At 39.3% G+C, this 22831-nt stretch overlaps 1 protein-coding gene across 1 annotated transcript in view; it reads left to right on the top strand.

Annotated features, from left to right (window-relative positions):
- The window catches only part of kcnh5b (potassium voltage-gated channel, subfamily H (eag-related), member 5b), a 268909-nt gene that overhangs the window by 121272 nt on the left and 124806 nt on the right, over positions 1-22831 (top strand). Inside the window, exon 8 of the mRNA XM_052018025.1 lies at positions 19802-20001. Within this exon, the coding sequence (XP_051873985.1) occupies positions 19802-20001 (200 nt within the window). The remainder of the gene's footprint in view (positions 1-19801; positions 20002-22831) is intronic.

Here is a 22831-nt window from a genome sequence, read left to right as displayed (position 1 = left end):
TGTTCTGTAGTTTTTTTTTTTCTATGTTTTCTATGTTTCTAAGTCCTTAATGAATACTTTGCTTCGGTATTCACCATAGAGAAAGAGAGACCTTGACGTTTGTGAGGATGACGTACGACAGACTGATATGGCGTACGACAGACTGATAGGCATGTCCATGTGAGGAAAGAGGATGTGCTGGAACTATTGAAAGACATTAGGATAGACAAGTCACCGGGGCCGGACAGGATATATCCAAGGTTATTACGAGAAGCTAGGGAAGAGATTGCTGCGCCTTTGGCGACGATCTTTGCATCCTTACTGGCCACAGGAGTAGTGCCAGATGATTGGAGGGTGGCAAATGTTGTTCCTTTGTTTAAGAAAGGAAGTAGAGATAACCCTGGGAATTACAGACCAGTGAGTCTTACCTCAGTTGTGGGCAAATTACTGGAGAAGATTCTTAGAGACAAGATTTATGGGAATTTAGAGAAGCATAGGCTAATTAGGGACAGTCAGCATGACTTTGTGAGGGGCAGGTCGTGCCTCAGGGGCCTGATTGAATTCTTTGAGGATGTGACAAAGCACATTGATGAAGGTAGAGCAGTCGATGTGGTGTACATGGATTTTAGTAAGGCATTTGATAAGGTTCCTCATTGAAGGCTTATTCAGAAAGTCAGGAGGCGTGGGATCCAGGGAAACTTTGCCTTGTGGATTCAGAATTGGCTCACCCATGGAAAACAGAGGGTGGTGGTAGATGGAGCATATTCTGCCTGGAGGTCAGTGACCAGTGATGTTCCGCAGGGATCTGTTCTGGGACCCCTGCTCTTTGTGATTTTTATAAATGACTTGGATGAAGGTGTGGAAGGGTGGGTTAGTAAGTTTGCTGATGATACAAAGGTTGGTGGTGTTGTGGATAGTGTAGAAGGTTGTTGTTGGTTACAACAGGACACTAATAGGATGCAGAGCTCGGCTGAGAAGTGGCAGATGGAGTTCAACCCGAAGAAATGTGAAGTGATACACTTTGGGAGATCGAATTTGAATGCATAATAAGAGGTTAATGGCAGGACTCTTAGCAGTGTGCAGGAACAGAGGGATCTTGGGGTTCACATCCAGCGATCCTTCAATGTTGCCACGCAGGTCGATAGGGTTGTTAAGAAGGCGTATTGTGTGCTGGCCTTCATTAGTTGGGGGATTGAGTTCAAGAGCCACGAAGTAATGTTGCAGCTCTATAGAACTCTGGTTAGACCACACTTGGAGTATTGTGTTCAGTTCTGGTCGCCTCATTATAGGAAGGATGTGGGAGCTTTCAAGAGGTTGCAGAGGAGATTTACCAGGATGCTGCCTGGATTGGAGAACATGTCTTATGAGGATAGGTTGAGTGAGCTAGGTCTTTTCTCTTTGGAGAGAAGGAGGATGAGAGGTGACTTGATAGAGGTGTACAAGATGATAAGAGGCATAGATCGAGTGGACAGTCAGAGACTTTTTCCCAGGGTGAAAATCATTAACATGAGGGGGCATAATTTTAAGGTGATTGGAAGAAGGTATAAGGGGGATGTCAGGGGTAAGATTTATACACAGAGAGTGGTGGGCATGTGGAACACACTGCTGGCAGAGGTTGTGGAGGCAGATACATTAGGGACATTTAAGAGACTCTTAGTTAGGCACATGAATGATAGTAAAATGGAGGGCTATGTGGGAGGGAAGGGTTAGATAGATCTTAGAATAGGATAAAATGTCAGCACAACATTGTGGCCTGTACTGTACTGTATTGTTCTATGTTCTATGACATCAAAGGCAATGGGAAGAGAAGCTATTGCTGATAATTTTGTTACTATGACTGTAAAGGTAAGAAAGAAAGCAATGGAAGAAATTCTATCTTGTTGGCGATGGTGGAGGGAACTTGGGGGAGATTAGTGTGGTATGTGGTGGACCACTTTGTGGAAGACTGCAAGTTGGTCAAGGAGGGCAAAGAGTACACCATCAGTGACTTTATTCAGAGCTGGTTTGCTTACCTAAAGATACAAGCAATGAATTTAAGGTATGATGGATGCAAACTTGAAAGTCTCCACTACGTTTAAGTACATTGTAGAGGAAATTAAGATTGCAGATGGGCTGGTAGTTTTCAAGAATGGAAGAGCCAGGATTTTTTTTGAGAAGTGATGTGATGGTACCAACTGTGAAGGAGAGATTGTCTATGCCTGAGGAGAGAGAACCATTAACAACATCAGTTGATGTGGGGATCATGAAAGGGTGTCAGTAATCAGCAGTTTTGTGGGAATAGGTTCAAGGGAGCAGAAGATGGATGTCATGGACATGGTAATGAGTGAGGAGAGATATATATACATAAGCATATGGAGAATATTAAAAGCTTGGAACAGTAGTCTGGGCAAACGAACAATACCATAAACTGAGCTTCAGGTTAACTTTCCTTTTGACTGATAGTGTCAGTTTATGAATACTCCACAGATCATGGTGAAAAGATATTTTTAGGATATGGATTTCTTGACTCTAAGATCTGAGCATTATATCATGTAGTATGTTAAAATCTCTGTTATTCAAATTGCTGCTAAAATATAGCCACTTCCATATCTTTTACTTGAAATTATTGAGCGTGTTGTTTTTTCAGTTTTGTAATCAATTCCACCCTTGGTTCAGAAACCATTTTAAATTGTTATTCATGGCTGTGATATTTTGATAGTCCACCCTGAGGTCTGGAGGAATTGGGTTTAGATTGTTGCAATGCAAACTGCCAAACAAATAGTTCAAGGATCAATATTTATTGCAAAGACTGAGCAGTCTGTGACCATTAACAGAGACATGAATTATTGCCTGCTTGTCACGAATGTCATTGAGGGATTACCTTAAGGGATTTACGAAGCCTAACTAAATGAAAGCTGCAATAACACAAATGTGACAGAGGATTGCCCCCTTTTTCCAAAATCATCTCCAGAGAGGGAATGGGGCAGACAACAGTCATGGAATGGCTTCAATTATGTGATTAGTTTCCTGGTTAGTGACATTTCATTGAAAGCCTCAAAAGAACAATAAGGAAGTGAATCTCATTGGCTGTGATTGCTGGTCTGAAGGGACACATTGGTGCTCAGCAATTGAGATGCATAAGTCTTGGGCTTGTGCAGACCATTTGTAAGTTCAGAACTTACTGAATGGCAGAGGCTTTCACTATGTTCTTTGGCTGTGATTTCTCAGTATTCCATTGGGGAATTGTCACTCAGATCCAACAGCAGGTCAGACCTGTTACAGGATCTGACATGCCTGGCAATTCATTGGAGATTCTCTGAGTGAGGAAGGTATTTGTTTTTCATTTTTTTAAACAATTTGAACTTTTAAAATTTATTTGATCAGTTTTATTAGTTTTTAATGTCCCTGAATATCAGAGACATTGAATAACTGTTAAAAAGCCTAGTAATTTTGACAGAAGCGCTGTCCTGAGCTTTGCCCCATGTCAAAGGCTCTCAGTACATTCTGGGACATCCCATCACCTGAGGCCTACTCCCGTTTGCTCCTCACCACTTGACACCCAGAGGTAGACAGTTTGTACCCAGGCCAGGTGAGTGGGGGTTGGCATAGACTATGGGCAGTGATTCCTGTTGGTGAACATGATGCAGAAAAATCTCTCCTAATTATAATTGCAAATGGGTTTAATAATATGCTCTAGATATTCAATTTGCATTTTTGTGCTTTTAAGCTTCCCGCTCAGAAGCCAGACTGTCCAAAACTTGAACTGTCCAATCTAAAACTTAGTGATGGGCAGATTCTGCATTCAGTGGCAATCATGACAGCACTACTTTGAACACACTTGCAGTTGCCCATAGATATTTGTTCTGAAAATTTTTGATAATGAGAAAGCCATTTCAAAGCGACACTCTCTACATGAGATCTGGGACTCGAGTGAATAGTGTAGCTTCTTAACCAAACAGATTGAAAAATCCTTGTTGAAGTCAGTGGAGTCTGAACCAAGATGTATTAGCCAGAACCCTGTAGTTTCTACCAGGTAGCTTTGAATTTATTTGGCATAGCTGACCTCAGCTCAGCACAGCTCGAGTTTTTCTAATCCTTCACCTTGGTTTATTGAGTGAGAAGCTGGTGTCACCAACAAAAATTGGCCTCATCCCCAAATCAAATTAATCACCATTGGTAATTTCTGCTATTGCTGCCTATCTGGAGACCTTCAGGGACAGTCCATAAATTTTAGTGGTATATCTGGGCACAAAGGGACTGTTAGAAGCTGCTTAGAATATTCTGTATATATCTTTTTATGTAATTTGCCTATGAAGTCAACTGCTGCATCCCAAGTTAACATGGCATTAGTTCTGTATATTTTTAGGAGACATGATCATTGGATTATCATTGGATGCTTGATTGATAGTTCAATTAAAAAGTTTATATTTTTGTGATTCACATTTTTTAATTTAAATTTATTTACATCAATATTAATCAAATTGCGTCAAGTTACCACTCTTAAATATATCAAGGAAGAGTTTGTAATGGAAATTTTAAGGAAGCAAAATTGTGTTTTAAAACAAAACTGATTTGGACTGGTTCATGACAGATTTTGCATTCGGGAGCATGCCTAACAGTTTGTGCACTAATTGCAAACATAGCAATATTTAAATCAATCTAAAACCATGTATTGAAAGCAAAGAAAGATGAGATTAATAGAGAGATAAATAAAATGAAAATGAGAGTAGTCTTTGACTGCAGAATAATTTTGATCAGCTGGTAAATTGTGCAGAGCAATGGCAGTTGGAATTTAATCCTGATAAGTGTGATGTGATGCATTTGGGTCAAATAAGGGTAAGATATGTACCACGAATGGTAAGGCCCTAGGGAATACTGAGGAACAAGGAAACCTTGGTGTACCAGTCCAAAGAAGGTGGCAACACAGGTCGATAAAGTGGTGAAGAAGGCATATGGGATACATTAGCCAGGGCATAGAATATAAGTGGAGGGAAGACTTGGTAAATTTTGTTCAACATTGGTTGAACCACAGCAATCGTGTGCAGTTCTGGTCGCCACATGATGGGAAGCATGTAATCGCACGAGGGAAGTTGCAGAAAAGATTCAGCAGGATGCTGCCTGGGATGGAACATTTTAGTTATGAGGAAAGACTGGATTAACTGGACTTGTTTTCCTTGGCCCAGAGGAAGCTGAGGTGGACCTGACAGAGACGTACAAAATTATGACATGCATAGAGAGTAAGAAAACCTTTCCCCAAGTGCAATTTTAAGGTGAGGAGTAAGAGGGTGAAAGGAGATTCTGAGGAAGATTTTTTTTTTCACCTAGGGTATGGTTGCAATCTGGAAAGCACTACCTGAGAAGTACCTGGAGGCAGGTACTCACAGAGTCATAGAGTTGTACAGCACAGAAACAGGCCTGTCAACCCAACTTGTCTATGCTGACTATTATTGACACTAATCCCATTTGCCTTCATTGGGCTCATATCCATCTACTTCTTTCCTATCTAAATGCCTTCTAAACATTGTAATTGTATCTGCCTCTACCAACTCCTCTGGCAGTTCGTTCCATATAACCACCATCCTCTGTGTGGAAAATCTAGCACCTCAGATCCCTTTTAAATTTCTCCCCTCTCACTTTAAATCTATGCCCTCTAGTTTTAGCCTACCCCCATCCTAGGAAAAATCCTGACTATCTACCTTATCTATGTCCTTCATAATTTTATAAACCTCTACAAAGTCATCCCTCAGCCTATGTTCCAGTGAGAATAAACCCAGTGTATCCAATCTCTCCTTATAAGTAACGTGCTCCATTCCAAGCAACACCCTCGTTTATCTCTTCTGCACTTTTTCTGTTGCTACTCTCACAACATTGGATGAGCACAACATCTGGACAAGCACTAGAATCACCAAAGCATAGTAGGCTACTGACCAAGTGTTGGTATATGGGATTGCTATAGCTAGGTACTTGATGGTCAGCATAGACATGGTGGGCTGAAGGGCCTGATTCTGTGCTGTATGGCTCTATGAGAGATAAATAAATATTATTTAATCTTTTAAAATCTCCAATAAAAATTAAAGTAAGGCTTTACACTTCTAAGAGTTCATCTTCAGTAATGGACAGATAAGTAATGTTAAAGATGTACTTACTCTTATATGAACATGCCCTAATTTTCTTCTGGCCAGATTACTGGAGTCTGTAATTTAAATTCTGCATTTTCATAGCCTCCCATTCGTCTGAATGCTGAATTGCTTGCCAAGGTCCTGTTACATTTCAAAGGGAGTTGGCTGAGTATCTGAAAGGAAAGAATTCACATGGCTATTGGAAAAGAGCAGAAAGGTGGGACTAAATGGATTGCTTTTCCTTAAAGCTGGTTCAGATTCAAGTGGCCAGATGCTGTAATCATTCAATGGTTCTGCTGCAAAGCATCCAAAGAAGCAGGGAGAAGTGAACAGTAGTTTCCTGATGTCCATATTAAACTGCATAGCTGCACTACTTGCTACTGCAAAGTCTAGGATAAGCATTTCCACTCTAAAATAAATGCTGATACATTTTGTTTCACTCTTAAATTAAATATGTAAGTAGATATTTGTTCCTTTTGTCAGAAAGTTATTGACCTTCTTAATTTGTTTATGATGAAAACTTCTTAAAAATGTTTTATAGTCACCAAACAAAATGGCACCTGAACTTATCTTTTACACAATCAATTTGGTGAAAGGTATACTCCATAGTGAAGAACATAGAGGAAAGTAATAAAATTCCATTAATGTTCCTTTCATATTTTTCAACAAGCTAACATGCCAATTAAAGTGTGAATGATGAAACAAGTCAGTAGTCCAGTTTCAGAACCAGCAAAATGTGGGAGCTTAATGGCTCCTCAAAACCGAAGGATAAATGATTTTAGCCTCAAGCTAAAAGTCTACTGAAATCTGCAGCTGGCATTGAAACTGTGAAAATGCAAAACGCTGTAGTATAAAATCTTTACAAACCATAAAATTCAACAATCTCAATTTAATAAATATACCACTGAATAAATATACTGAGCTGAATTAGAAAAAGCTAATTATATCTACACATGCTTCATATCCCATTGCTTTGATCAGTAAAGGCAAATTTTACTTCCTGCCAATAAAAGGAAACTTAACAGACATCTTGAAGTTGTCTGCTAATTTTAAGTCTGCAGTGCTGTGTGCCGCAAATTGCCTTTTAAATAGTTGTTCGGCTCCTGAACATGGAAAAGTTTTTCCAATGTGAAGGGTCACAGTTAAATATTGATAAGTAGTCAAAATTTGAGGTTTTTTTTCAATTTCGAAGCAATCAGATTCTGTAGTTTGGAGTCGGATATTTTACGAAAACTAGAAAATATTGGAAATACTCAGCAGGTCAGCCAGCATCTAGGGAGAGAAAATCAGATTTAATGTTTCAGGTTGCTGACCTTTCATCTGCTGTGGGAAAAGTTGGAGATCAAAAAACAAAGTTACAGAAACAGCGGGTGGTGGGGGGAAGGGTGGAAAGGACAAAAAGGAAGGTCTGTGATAAGACACAGACCAGGAAAGATTAAGTGACACAGGTGATGAGAGTGCCAGCTGATAGAATGTGGTTAAGGCTAGTGCAGAGCAAAGGGTAGGCCTGGGGAGGTGTAAGAAGGAAGAGGTGGGTAAATTGTAATTGAGAGCAGAGAAGAGAGGAAACAAAAAATGAACAGATACTTGAAGTATGAGATACAAGGCATGTACTCTTGCAGACTGAATAGAAGTGCACTGCAAAAGCCGTCATCAAATCTACTCTTGGTTTCCCCAATGTTGAGGACACCACATGGTGAGCACCGAATGCTCTACCCTAAATTGGAAGGAATACAAGGGAATCACTGCTTTACCCAGAAAGAGTGGTTCCCTGGATGGTGAGAAGGAAGGAGGTAAAAGCACAGGTGATGTACTGTATATCATGTGTTACTGTGAAAAGGTGAGTGGGTATTGGTGCAGATGGAAAAATGAACCAGAGTGTTCCTTTGGAGGGAACAGTGCCCTTGGAATGTCGAAAAAGGAGGGGAGACGAAGATGTGTCTGGTGGAGTCATCACCTTTGAGGCATCAGAAATTAAAAATGACCATTTGTTGGAAGTGTGAAAGGTGAGGACAAGAGGAACCCTGTCCTTATAATGGGTGGGTGGAGAGACGATGTGAGAGCTCCATCAGGAATAGTGGAGGGGAAAACAAGGCTGAGGAAGAGGGAGTTATGTTGGAAGCAGTGTTGTGGAAGCTGGTGTCAGAATAAATGAGAAAGAGGCAGAGAAAATGAAAGAATGGAAGCGAGGTGGAAGGAAGTGTAGTCAAATTTCTTACATGAGTCTGAGAGCTTATAATAGACATTGGTCACTGATATATCCCATGAAATGGAAAGGGAGAGAGAAAGTCATAAGAGTCAGAGACAGCTCAGGTAGGAGCGAGAGCTGGGTCGAAGTGCCCGCAAAGGTCATGAAGCCAGAGATCAGGAAGCAGAGAGCAGAGTATGAGAACAGGAAGAAGGACTGATACAGTCATCAACGTACTGAGAAAAGAGGTGAAGGAGGGGTCTGACTAGGACTCAAACAAAGAAGGTTCCCAGTATTGCAAAAAGAGACATGCTTGGCTCGGATCCTTATGGGTTCCAATGGTTGCACCGTAACTTTAGAGGAAGTGTGTGAAGTTAAAAAAGTTGTTCAGTGAGAGAACAAGTGCAGCAAGGTGAAGGAGAGTAGTGGTGGAGGAGAACTGGTTGGACTTCTGTACAAGGAATTATCAATTCTGTCTTAACATTAGTTTTGCAATAAAATATTGCTGTAGTCCAAGAGTCAGATTATCCTACGTCCTCAGTACAGGAAGGAGGTAGAGAGCTCAGTGACGTGGTGTCATGACAACAACCTTTCCCTCAATGTCAGCAAAACAAAATAGCTGGTCATTGACTTCAGGAAAGGCGGCGGTGTACATGCCCCTGTCTGGTGCTGACATTGAGAGTTTCAAGTTCCTAGGAGTGAATATCACCAATAGCCTATCCTGGTCCAACCACGTAGACGCCACGGCCAAGAAAGCTCACCAGCACCTCTAATTCCTCAGGAGGCTAAAGAAATTTGGCATATCCCCTTTGACACTCACCAGCTTTTATTGATGCACCATAGAAAGCATCCAATCTGGATGCATCATGGCTTGGTATAGCAACTGCTCTGCCCAGAACCGCAAGAAACTGCAGAGAGTTGTGGACACAGCCCAGCACATTATGGAAACCAGTCTCCCATCCATGGACTCTGTCTGTACCTCTCTCTGCCTTGGTGAAGCAGCCAACATAATCAAAGCCCCTACCCACTCAGGTCATTCTCTCTTCTCTCCTCTCTCACCAGGCAGAAGATAGAGGAGCCTGAGGGCACATACCACCTGGCTCAAGGACAGCTTCTAGCTCACTGTTATAAGGCTATTGAGTGGTTCCCTTAAAAGATGAGATGGACTCTTGACCTCACAATCTACCTTGTTATGATCTTGTACCTTATTGTCTACCTGCACTGCATTTCCTCTGTAGCTGTGACACTGTACTCTGTATTCTGCTATCGTTTTTACCCTGTACTACCTCAATGCACTGTGTAATGAATTGATCTGTATGAACGGTATGCAGGACAAGTTTTTCACTGTAGCTCAGTACGTGACAATAATAAGCCAATACCAATACCATTTATAAGTGAGGAACTTTAACCAAGTGAATTTACAGATAGAACCAGTCCATTCAGCATCAGTTGCCCATGCTGGTGCTTCACTCCAATAAGCCTGCTGTCTTTCTAGTTATTTCCATCCTCCTGGTTCTCATAGCTCTCTATTACATTTTTCCTCATATGTGTTAGTTCTTTCCTTGAAAGCATTCATGGTTTCAGTTTTTTTGGGCAGAGTTCCACATTCACATTACATTGCCATCTTACGTTTGCTCTCGCTTGTCCTGGACTCGTGCACAATCAAAAACAGCTTCTCTACTCCTCCCTTTTAAAACCTGGTCATAGTTTTCAAGACCTCCGACAGGTTTTTTCTCAGCCTTTTTCCAGAAGACTGCATCTCAGCCTCTTTACCCAATCAGAACTGTGCCTTCCCAGCTCTGGTTACATTTCTTTACTGTGCTTTTAACAGTGCCTCACGATCTTTGCTGTACCACAGGTCCTCCAGTTAAAAGGAGCATATATTGCAAAGGTAGTGCTGACTCTTATACACTATCAGAAGATTGGCTAATATTTGTTGACAGCGCAAATGTGAAAACATAGTGTCTTACATAAACTGTGATCTGGTGATGATTGTCAATAATAGCATCATCTATGTACAAACTAAGCTAGGCAAAAGGTCATCTATTTTGATCGAATGATTAATGCTGGCAAGTTCATTGGAATACAGGCTGGAGATACATCAGTGATAAGTTGTGGAGCTGGATGGGGCTGAGATAGTGATGATCAAAAGAAGACAACTGGATATTTTATGGCTCTTCATCAAACCTTTGGCAAATTTCTATCCCAAATTTACCTGACAATTCTATACTAAGTTCAAGTTGTCAAAAATGTTTTGATACATACCTTACAAAATATAGGAAATTAATAAGATTTTTTTAAATGCAATGCTGAGAAACCCAATTTCTAGACAGTTCTTCCATCAAGCTGCCGTTCTTGCAACTTACATATGTAAACCCTTCAGTTTACTCAGCTTCTCCCTTGAGATTTATTTCTCTCTGCCCCATTAAGTTTTTTTTATCCGGCAGTAACTGACAGAAATTCATTTCAACAACCACAAAATTAAAGAAGCAATGTTATTTTAGAGTTCATTGGTGCACAGGTCATTGTGATTTTGTTTCCCTTTCAAGCCCATTCTGAACCTATGAACTTTACAACGGTTTACCTGTAAATCACTGATGGATTATGAGGTGTGGAAGAACCATTATTAAAGATGCATTCTGGTCATTTCACTAGTAGTGGTGCATTTCATGAAACTGGTAGCTTGAAAATCAAATCCAGGCACCAGTTTAGATTTAAAATCTACAACAGAATCACTAATTTAAAAAAATTAAAAGCATGCATTATTTATCATACTTTAATAAATGATTATGCATGATATTGCTAAAGCAGTGTAATCTTTGTGAGAATCATGGAATCAGAAAAAGATTTTCCAATTTGGACAGTTTAACTGTTCATTAGTAATCTTTGTTCTCAATGAAAAATTACCTCCTTAAATAAACCCATTTGTCATGAAAAGCAAGCTTCTTGAAAGGTTTTAACCTGTTCCTAGGACGTGTATGTTTATCTTTCATCATTTATTCATCTACTGTCATTAAAACTTAGTGAAAGTTATTGACAGTGACTGTAATTTATACTGTGGCTGTTATTCAAATATTAGGTACATATTGAATCAGTTACTGTGCATATGCAATCCACTACTGTGACGGCAACTCATCTGCCCAAAGCTATTAATTCAATTTGGATTAGAGGTCAATAAACATGATTCTATAGTATGTTAAAATTGGACAGTGGAAAATTGCAGAATCGCAGCAGGCAGATGTATCACTATCATTGTCACACATCACATCAGCATTACATATTACTTGCAAAGCTAAGCAGCTTGTGCCTAAGGGCACCTTTTAACAGTTAACTGTTGTAACATTATGCATAAAGATTTTCTATGGCATTCATAAACCCAGCCTGGAAAGGTTTGATGCAAGAAACCCTCCTGGGTTTCTGGTCTTGAGTGCAGTACCATGCAGAGTGTGCTGAGCAAGACGTGCGAAACATGTGGAGTTCTAAAAGGCATGCAAAGCTTATTTGAGGTTCTTCTCAGACTGCACACATGTACACACATGATCAAATACATGACAGAGTGAACTCAGACTTATTTACATATGTTACACCTCTACTTCTAAAAGAGTGAAATTAATTTAACAAATCTGCCAGTGTAACTGATTCACTGGGTTTCAGATTATCTTTGATCCTTGTGATTGTACTGGTATTGCTTGTGTTGTTCTTGGAGTCTCAACAGATGCTGTTGATGTAACATCCACCTCTGGACTTATTGACTCCGTTCAATTGTTTTCTGTGTCAACATTTCTTCAACCATTGTAGGACTCACTTTGGGAGTAATTTCAAACTCACAAGCTTCCTCATTCTTCTCTTGGGTGGTGTCCTGCATTGAGACCAAGTGGGCTTAAATAAACCTTTCCAAATCCCCCTCCTACTATTGGATGATCATTCTAGAACCATATATTTCCATGATCTCTCTGCTACCTCACTTTTTCATCTACAATCTGCCTGGTGGTCTCAGCGTAGAAACATTTGGACCCAACCCCCATTCCTGCAATTATCTGCTGTTTTCTTTTGTGCACCCTGCTGTGGTGAGGTGTGTGAAGGAAATTGTATAAGGGCCATTCATGGCTACAGGTGCTCCTGAAATTTTATACAGCTGTTGCTGATCCAAAACTGTTTAAGTGCACTGTGCAAAGATGAATTAGTACACCTTTGCTCGTACCAACAAATATTTGGGCCTACGTGCTCTATAGAGCAACACGTTGAGATGAACATGCACAAAGCTTGCTCCCTATCATGTCTTTGAGATAGAAAAGCAGGAGTGAGATTTTCCAGGACATCAAGTTTATGCAAAAATAAATAGTAAAATTTCATAAAATCCACAGAGCACCAGGAACTGTCAGAATTCGCATACCCTAATGATACTGTTATGCCAACTCTGTTTCAACCCTGGATTTTTTGAGGCTACTATCAAAAGCTGATCTTACATTGACCAGGCTCAATATTACTGAGAGTCAATTCCCACATCTTGCTGTCCTCTTTGCATTGAGATCCATTTGAAACTGCAGAAGAATTGCAGAAGGACTGAGGAAAGGAAACAACAATCCACTGATCCTTCAAGCAGTACATTTTCAGTGCTAGAGAGAAATGGACTCAAACTAAAAAGCAGGGAGATACATTAATTTTCATTATTTAAAAAAATGGTACCATAAGCAGTTCATCTCTTTGCTTTAGTTGAGACTTTCGTCTGCATTATTTAAATTTGAGGATTACAATTCCAAAATAAAAAGCCACAATTTTCTGACCATTTACATTGCCATCATTCTTGGTTGTACAGGAGGGATAAACAACTGCACAGAGAAAATAACTATTAAAATTCATTTACTAAGAAATATTTCATGCCAGAACACTGGATATAACAATGAACTTAAATGATTTCCTTCCAGCTCAAATCCAAATCAGGCTGATGAGATGAAAGTCTATTGTACTAAAGCTTCTGTGTTTGAGTATTCTCAATAATATTGAAGAGAATCCACTTTGTGAATCTAGAGCAAAACCTTTGCAAATTTCAAATGACACTAAGTAGACACGGTCATGCTTTCCTGTCAAGTTTTCTCTCAGATCCTTGCCTAGTGTCATACTTTTAATTAAGTCTAGAGATTTAGACATTGGATTGTGCAATATGACTTTCTCAGTGCTGTGCAGCTGAATAATGACCTCATCCAGAGTGAGGAGAGTTAATGAGCAATTCCGTGTCATTTTTACCATTTCAGAAATTTCACTAAGGCCACTTCCAGAGTGATTCACTTTTGCACAAAATGATGTAAGTTGAGCATGGGATAATATTATTTCCTATTCAATGTTATCTATTAGGGAATGCCCATGAAATTAGAGCCAAGTTGGCTCAGGTATGGTTATTGTGGATGTTCCCAGGCCAACTTGGGTTTAATGGCATGGTGCTGGACTGGGAACTCTGGCAATCCCATGCTCCATTCATTGTTATGAACTTCAATAAGTGCTCACCATTGGATAACTTTGCTACATGCAACCCAGTCATTAACACTCAGCCATTCTATCCTCTAAGAGTTTCCTTCTTTCACGGCACATAGTTCTGACTGCACACTACCTCATACACATCTTCCTTTAGATCCAATCACCTGCACAACTGTTTTCTTAGTTCATGAGAAATAGATCCAGTTACGTTATTGAATTTTCTTCATTTTTTTTTCACATCTGCCTGTGTCAGCTGTACAAACCCCAAGGTAAGTAAATGCACAATACTTTCATGCCTCAATTCTCAATGTCTTCCTTATCCTTCCCTCTCAGGATTAAGGTCTTTGGGAGACCTATGATGAAGCTGTCCATTCCTTCCTTCCCCCAACAGCAGAGATGAGCTATTTTACAAATGACAAACATGGATTCTGAAGTGATATTATCTACAGATAGGTCCTCTCCATGCTACAACAGGGTTCTGTTCATGTAAGCTGTTCATAACCCGAACAGTTTGCAAGTCGGAATGTGGCCATGAAGCCACGTTCCCATATTGCATAAGATGCCCGCACTCCTGCAGCAGCCGCAAATCCGTTCGCGCTGGTCTCACAAACCCTCGTTCATATATACATAAGTCGGGGTGTTCGTAAGTTGGGAGGACCTACCTTCCAAGTCCAAATCTCTACGAACGTCTTCAGGTTCACTGTTTGAGCTGTTGCTTTTTGTACATTTTGTGCGGTCTTAAACTAAGTTGGTGATGAGAAACAGCAGCTCACAATTTCAGAGGCAGCCTAGTGCTGACGTGAGGACAAACAGCAGTCAGGAAACTGAGATGCAGTGGTGGAAAATGTCGTGGCTGAAAGCAGAGAGAGGTCTGATACAGCTCAAAGTTGTTTCAGTAAAGAAAAAGCTATAGCAAAATTGTCCTAAATTCCATGGTAACACCAATTGTATTTGTCTCTATAGTATTCATCAATTATGACTGACATCACCCTAACCATTTACTACAACTTAGTAGGAATATTTTCAAACTGTTCATTAAGTTGACACCATTAATAGATGAGTAGATTAGCAAAAGAGAGATTGGAATGCTAAACCCTTATAAAAAAACACGGGTTAGACCTAGGTGGACATTATACTCAACTATGGTGTATTACACGGCCATCTTTCACATCAATGGAAATTCAGATCAAGTCCCAGTTGTGACTGCTACAACAAAAGGTCAAACAATGACATGTCCTCTCCAGTCTTTTCCAGGCCTTGTAACTATCATCACGCAGTCACACGGACCACCAGATCCTGGTTCCAAAATCTGGGCATTGATACATTAATCATTATCATACAATTACTATATGAAAATGATGGAAATCACACTTTGGGAAGAATAAGAAGACCTTAGAGAGTGGATCCAGTGTGAGATTTATTTATATAGTACAGGAACAGAAAGCATGAATTAAGACCAGGAGTAGGCCACTCAGCCCCTCAAGCCTGCTCCAGCATTTTATAACACCATAGCTAGCTCTGATTGTGACATCAGCTGTGCATTAGTGTTTACCCATGGTAACCTTCCATCTCTACCTCTGCCAAAGACTATGCTTCCACTTCCCTTTGAGGAAGGAAGTTCCAATGGCTTATGAATATCTGACAAAAAATATTCACATCATCACTTAAATAAGAAGACCCTTTGTTTTTAAATAATACCTCCTCTATTTCCAGATTTCCCTATAAAAGGAAAACATACTCTCTACATTCAGCTTGTCAAGACCCCTTAGGATCTTGAATGTTTCAGTGTGCTCATTTCTCACTCTTCTGAACTCCAGCCACACACGCCTGAACTTTCTAACTTTTCCTCATAAGACAACCTGGTCATTCTGGGTGGAGTCTAATAAAACTTCTCTGAACTGCTTCCAAATGGTAACATCCTTTAAGCAAGGAGACCAATACTGTACTGTGGCCTCATCAATACCTTATATAAATGCAGCATAACCTTCTTACTTTTGCACGCAATCTGTCTAGTAATAGATAATAATATTCCATTAGCTTTGCTAATTACCTGCTATACCTGCATAGTAGTCTTTTATGAATCATGTGCTAGGATTCCCAGATACCCTTCATTCTCAGAGCTCTGCAGCCTCTCAGCATTTAGATAATATGCTTCATTGTCATCTTATTTTGCCTAAATGGACAATTCTAGTCTCTTTGGTAGATCTTTGCCCACTTACTTAACTTGTCTGTATTCATTTGTCACCTACTTCAGTTCTCTTCACAACTTTCTTAGTTTTCTTTGTGTTATTAGCATATTTAGCAACCAGGCCTTTGGTGCCTTCATCTAATTATAAAAAAAGTTGAGGCCCCAGCACTGACGCTGTAGTGTTTGGGAAAGTATCTAGATGCATAGAATAAAAAAATAAGTGTGGCTATTCTCCTCAGAGCAGAAAGGGTAAAGGGGAGATTTGATGAAGCTGTCCAAAATCATAAATGGTTTAGAGTGAATAAAAAAGTGAAACTATTTCCAGTAGGAGAAGAATCAATGAACAGAAGCCACACATTTAAATCTATCAGGATTAGAAAAGGAGGTAAGTGGAGGAATGCATTTTTTTACATAGTGAATGGTTGTGATTTGGAAAACACTGGCTGAAGAAGTGGTGGAAATAATTGTCTTATTAACATTCAAAAGAAAATTGGATAAGTACTTGAAAGGATATAAGGCAATGGTGGGAGAGCAGTGGACCAGGATTAATTGGAACAGTGCTTCGAGATTTGGCACAGGTCTGTTGGGTTGAATAGTTTCCTTTTTAATTGTATAATAAATTATACAATACAGAATAAATTCAGCTTCTGATTTTGTTAATCTAAAATATTTTAGCAAAGTCATTGGTGTCTATTCTGGTCATTTCACCATTTGGCATTTTCTAACTTCTAAATGTATTTCATAATGTTCAAAGCCGTGCTTCCAATTGAAAATCTGGCAGTTATGTTCATACCAGCAGTCGGTATTTGATTATCTATACTACGTTCTGATCAATATATCATCTCCATGTTTTAGAAAAGCTATCAATTAAATTCTAAGGATTGGATTCAATTGCCCAGTAGTACATCCCAACTCAGTAGTGCTAATAGTAATATGATATTTTGCAACAGGATATAATGTGTTGTCATTATTATATAACTGGTTTAGTGCTGTTGACTAGGATGAATTTCTAGGTAAGTATAATTTAAGACTCAATTAATATTGCTAGTTAAGGTGCACAGTTAAGTATAAAAAAACACCATAGTAGTGAAAAAACAAATTGTGTGTGAATGAAATTTAAAGAAAGGTGGACAATTAAAAGTAACTGCTACATTAAAGTGACAAACGAATCATATTGCTGCTGAAAATGGATGTCTACATCTAAACTTTAAACCTCTCCAGAGTTAGGCCAAATCTTCCTGTTCCTGTTGTATTACAGGATGGAAATAGGAAAGATGGGAAGAAATGTAGAACTTTGCTTTCCAGGATAATTCATAATTAGCCAGACTAGTAGAAAAGATTGCAGAACTTTGACTGCATCTTACCTTCAGAGCAAAAAGGTTTATAATCTTTTGGACTAGTTTAAGAAACCTTGCAATGGAAGATGGCCCTACTCACAAAACTGGCTATGTCCTGGGTCATTTTAATCAGCATTACAAATTTTCCTAATTATACGAATAAACTCCTAAAGCCTCTACTTTTGGGCCCAATAGCATGTTTTAAAATATTTTTTTAAAAAATTTAAATTGGCTGTTGTGCCCCAAATACAAGTTTAAACTAATTCTGAATAATTTCCAGCTTAAATACAATTGGGTTTCTCTTGTGATAAAGCCATCTCCAGTTGTATCAGTCAAATGACACCAGGCTATCACTCTTACGTATATTGAAGAGTATTTTTGTATCCAGAATTTTTCTGTGGTTTGCAAACCACTACTTGATTGCTCTGCTTCTATGTAGATTTTTGCATTCACTGGTATATAAAAAATATATATGCATAGAAATTTAAGCAAAAATCCCTCAATTCTGATACATTCTTGGACACTGTTTGCAAGTGGACCTATGATTTTGCCCAAAACAGCAACTCACAGTGTAATCGATCCCCAGAAATGTTTCCAACCAAGTCTTTCTGAATTAGGCCAATAAACAAGTGTGAATCAAGGAAAGCAAGATCTGAAAAACAAGGTTCAGTTGCCTACAAGCTCAAACTTGATTCATTTCTAATTGGAGCTTGTGTTCTTTCTCCTGGCTCACTGCTAGAAGTTCCTGGCTCTTTCCCATAAAAAAACTCAATACAGGTTAAAATGAAATGCACTTTGATTGGGAATGTTGTGTCCAGCAACTTATTGATCTACCAACTGCGCAATTAGTTCTAAAAGAAGAGCAATGGTGTTCGAACATAGAACAGTACAGCACAGTATGGATCCTTTGGCCCACGATGTTGTGCTGACCTATAGAAACATCTACTCCACGATCAGTCTAACCCTTCACGCCTACACAGTCCATAACCCTCCATTTTACTTTCTTTCATGTGCCTATGTAAGAGTCTTTTAAATGTCCTTATTGTATCAGCCTCTACTACCACCCCCAGCAGTGCATTCCAGGAACACAGCACCCTCTGTGTAAAAAACCTACTTCTGACATCTCCCCTGAACTTTCCACCTCTGACCTTAAACTGATGTCCTCTGGTATTTGCCATTGCTGCCCTGGGAAAAATGTGCTGGCCGTCCACTTTATCTATGCCCCTCATAATCTTATACACCTCTAATCAAGTCACCTCTCATCCTGCGTCGCTCCAAGGAGAAAAGCCCTAGCTTGCTCAACCTTTTCTCACAAGACATGCTCTCTAATCTAGGCAGCATCCTGGTAAATCTCCTCAGCACCCTCTCTAAAGCTTCCACATCCTTCTTGTAATGAGGTGACCAGAAAAGAACACACTACTCTAAGCATGGTCTAACCAGAGTTTTATAGAGCTGTAACATTATCTGACAACTCTTGAACTCAATCCCCCGACTAATGAAGGCCATACACCTTATTAACCACCTTATCAACTTGTGCAGCAACGTCCAGGGATCTATGGACTTGGACTCCAAGATCCCTCTGTTCCTCCACACTGCTAAAATCCTGCCATTAACCTTGTACTCTGTCTTCATGTTTAATCTTCCAAAGTGTATCACTTCACATTTTTCCGGAATTGAACTCCATCCGCCACTTCTCCCGCCCAAATCTGCATACTGTCTATATCCCGTTGTAACCTCCGTCAACCTTCTACACTATCCACAACACCTCCAACCTTCATGTCATCTGCAAGCTTACTAACCCATCCCTCTACTTCCTCATCCAAGTCATTTATAAAAATCACAAAGAGCAGGGGTCCCAGAACAGATCCCTGCAGAATACCACTGGTCACTGACCTCAAGACAGAATACTCTCCATCTACTACCACACTCTGCCTTCTGTGGACAAGCCAATTCCGAATCCATGCAGCCAAGTTTCCATGGATCCCATGCCTCATGACTTCCTGGATGAGCCTACCATGGGGAACCTTGTCAAACGCCTTACTAAAATCCATATACAACACATCCACCGCTCTACCTTCATCAATTTGTTTTGTCACCTCCTCGAAAAACTCAATTAGGCTTGTGAAGCACGATCTGCCCCTCACAAAGCCATGCTGACCATCACTAATAAGGCTAAGCTTCTCTAAATGCTCATAAGTCCTGTCCCTAAGAATCCTCTCCAATAGCTTGCCCACCACTGACATAAGACTCACTGGTCTATAATTTCCAGGATTATCCCTATCAGATGTCTTGAACAAGGGAACAACATTTGCTATCCTCCAATCCTCTGGTATCACTCCTATGGCCAGGGTGGACACAAATACCAATTTTTGTTACACAAGCTAGTTTTTAAGCAGGGGATTACGGAATTGTGGAAAACACCATATTGCTCTCTAATCGCCACTTGATGTACCATCTCAGAACTGTTTGTTTAAGCATGTTCTGAAATATGCGTGCAAAATAAAAAGGACTTAAATCTGTTCCATTTTTTGAATTGCAGCTCTTCTTTATGCAACTATTTTTGGAAACGTCACCACGATCTTCCAGCAAATGTACGCCAACACCAACCGCTACCATGAAATGCTAAACAATGTACGGGATTTTCTCAAGCTTTACCAAGTCCCCAAAGGACTCAGTGAACGTGTTATGGATTATATTGTGTCAACGTGGTCAATGTCTAAAGGGATTGACACGGAGAAGGTACGGGCCTATGAGGTAAAACTTACTAAGACCTCCAGGAATAGCATTCATTTAATTATTTATAAGTTGCATATTCACCTCTGGATAGAATCAAATTTAAATGTAATTATCAAGTCAGCAATGCAATAACTAGTGAAATGCGCATTGGAAAATAATTAATCCTAAGGGTATGTGGAATATAATGGGAATATAGTCCATTTTTAATTTGCATGGCTTACATTCCTTTTCCCTTAACATGTTGAATAATTGCTTAATTAAAGCAGAGTTTAAACAGATATTCCTGATAATCTTCGTGTTTTCCGTTTAGAAAAAAATGATTTTTTATAAGTTCTAGTTCTATAGTTTGTTGGAGCCAATTCACTAGTTCATGAAATATTGACATTAGGGGAGTAGAATATAATAAGCTCCTTGCACTTTAGTATAAAAAATGTTTTCACAACTTATGAATTTAAGTGATATTTAAGATTTGAAATAAAGATTCCCTGTACTTTCAGTTTTAACTTTTTTGCCATACTCAGAAGTAACTGTAAGATTTGCGGATTTCCAATTAGATTTTTAATCCTCAAGAGAATTAATACAATAAACTAATAAATCCCGATGCTGCACAGAAACCTTTCCCATTTAAACTCAGTTGGTCTGAAAATGATGATAAACTAGTATAAACAGAATTTTACATTATGTTTGAAAGCAATGTAGTTCAATCCAAAACTCTGGTCTTAGATTAAAAAGTATGTGGGACAAGTTGGATTTGGTTGATTGGAAACCATATTAAAAGGTAGGACAGTGGGCAGATAATGGCTAACATTTAAAGAAATAATACATGATTATCTTAAATCCTTGAAGGCACAAGACCACAACAGGAATCGTGGTCCATCCATGGCTGACAGGAAAAATTAAACATGCCATTAAATCAAAGGAAGAAGCTTACAATGTTGTCAGAAGTAGCATTAGGCATGAAGTTTGGGAGCATTTTAGGATTCAGCAAAGGACATCCAAGAAATTGATAAAGAAATGAAAGAGAATAAATGAAAGAGAAAAATGGACACTAAGAACTTCAGATGTATGTAGAAGGAAAAAGACTGGGAAAAGCAAATGTTGGTCCCTTTTAGATAGGAATGGGCAAATTTATAATAGTAAGGAAATGGGAGAGAAATTAAACAAATCCTTTAAGGCACAAAACCTGTCTTCACAAAATAAAAGGTGCAACAATCCTGCCAGAAATATTAAGAAGCCAAGGCTCGAGTGAGATTGAAGATTTAAAGGAAATAGTATTAGTAAAAAAAAGTGCTAGAAAAATTGGTGAGACTGAGAGCCAATAAATCCCAAGGATCCAATTATCTACTTCCCTGACTTTTGTAAGATGTGGCTATGGAGTTAATGGATGGTCTGGTTATCACCTTTTGAAATTCGATAGATTCAGGAATGATTCCTGAAGATTGGAAGGTAGAAATATAACTTCATTATTTCAGAAAGAAGGGTGTGAAAAATTATGGGCCAACGGACCTGTTAGCCTAAAATCAATTGTGGGAGAAATCCTGGAATCTATAAGGCAGGAAGTAATAATAGGATTGAACAGAGTCAGAGTGGATTTATGAAAGGGAAATCATGTCTGACCAGTCTATTGGAGTTCTATGAGGATATAACTAGAATGGATAAGGGGGAACCTGTGGATGTGATGTACTTAGACTTCCAGAAGGCTTTCAATAATGTTGCACACACCAAGGTAGTCAACAAGGTTAGATTACATTGTATTCTGGGTAATGTACTGGCATGGATTGAGAATTGGTTAACAGACAGTAAGTAAAGGGTGGGAATAAAGGGGTCTCTCTGAGGTTGGCAGGACAATATCACAGAGGTTAATGCTTGTACCCCAGCTGATCACCCTCCATTTAAATGGGGGGATCAAATGTTATATATCCAAGTCTGCTGATGATGCAGAACATTGTGGGATTGTAGGTAGGGAGGAGGATGTAAAGAGTCTTCAAGATAACGTAGACAAGCTGAGTGAGTGGGCAACAATTGGATTATAATGTGGAAAAATGTAAAGCTGTTTGTTTATTTAGGTACACAAAACAGAAAAGTAAGGTAGATTGTTATGGTGACAAATTGGGAAATGTTGATATTCAAAGGGACCTGGATCACTGATATCTAACATTCAGCTGTATTGCGAGTTGATAAGCAAATCGTATGTTGACTTTCATTGTGAGAGGACCTCAGCACAGGAATAAAGATGTCTTACTGGAATTAGTCTTTGATAAAACTGCACCTGGAATACTGTCTTTAGCTTTGGTCTTCTTACCTTGAAGAAAAGAATATACTTGATATGGAAGGTGTGCAATGAAGATTTATTAGACTGGTTCTTGGAATGGCAGGCTTGGAGTATGAGGAGAGGTTGAATAGACTATGGCTGTATTGCCTAGAGCTTAGAAGAAGGATATGTGATCTCACTAAAATTTAATACAATTCTTGCAAGGCTTGACAAGCTGGTTGCAGGAAGATGTTTCTCTTGGCTGAGGAGCTAAGAACTAAGGGAGCAGGCCATTTAATAATGAAATGAAATGATTATTTTTTTACTCAAAGAGCATGGTGAATCTGGAGGGCTGTGGAAGCTTAGTCACTGTTCATTCTAAACAGAGATTGATAGATTTCTGGATATTGAGGGATACAGTGATAGTGCTGGAAAAAGGAGCTGAAGTGGAAGATTGGCTGTGATCTTGATGAATGGTTGAACAGTCTCAAAGGGCCAGTTGGTTTACTCCTGCTCCTAGTTCTGATGTTCTTATTATGTTCTACCACCAGATTCTCAAAAACAAAAATACCATATGTGTTT

This window comes from Pristis pectinata, chromosome 1, assembly GCF_009764475.1.
Source record: "Pristis pectinata isolate sPriPec2 chromosome 1, sPriPec2.1.pri, whole genome shotgun sequence".
Classification (NCBI taxonomy): domain Eukaryota; kingdom Metazoa; phylum Chordata; class Chondrichthyes; order Rhinopristiformes; family Pristidae; genus Pristis; species Pristis pectinata.
This window is presented reverse-complemented; position numbering and strand designations above follow the sequence as displayed.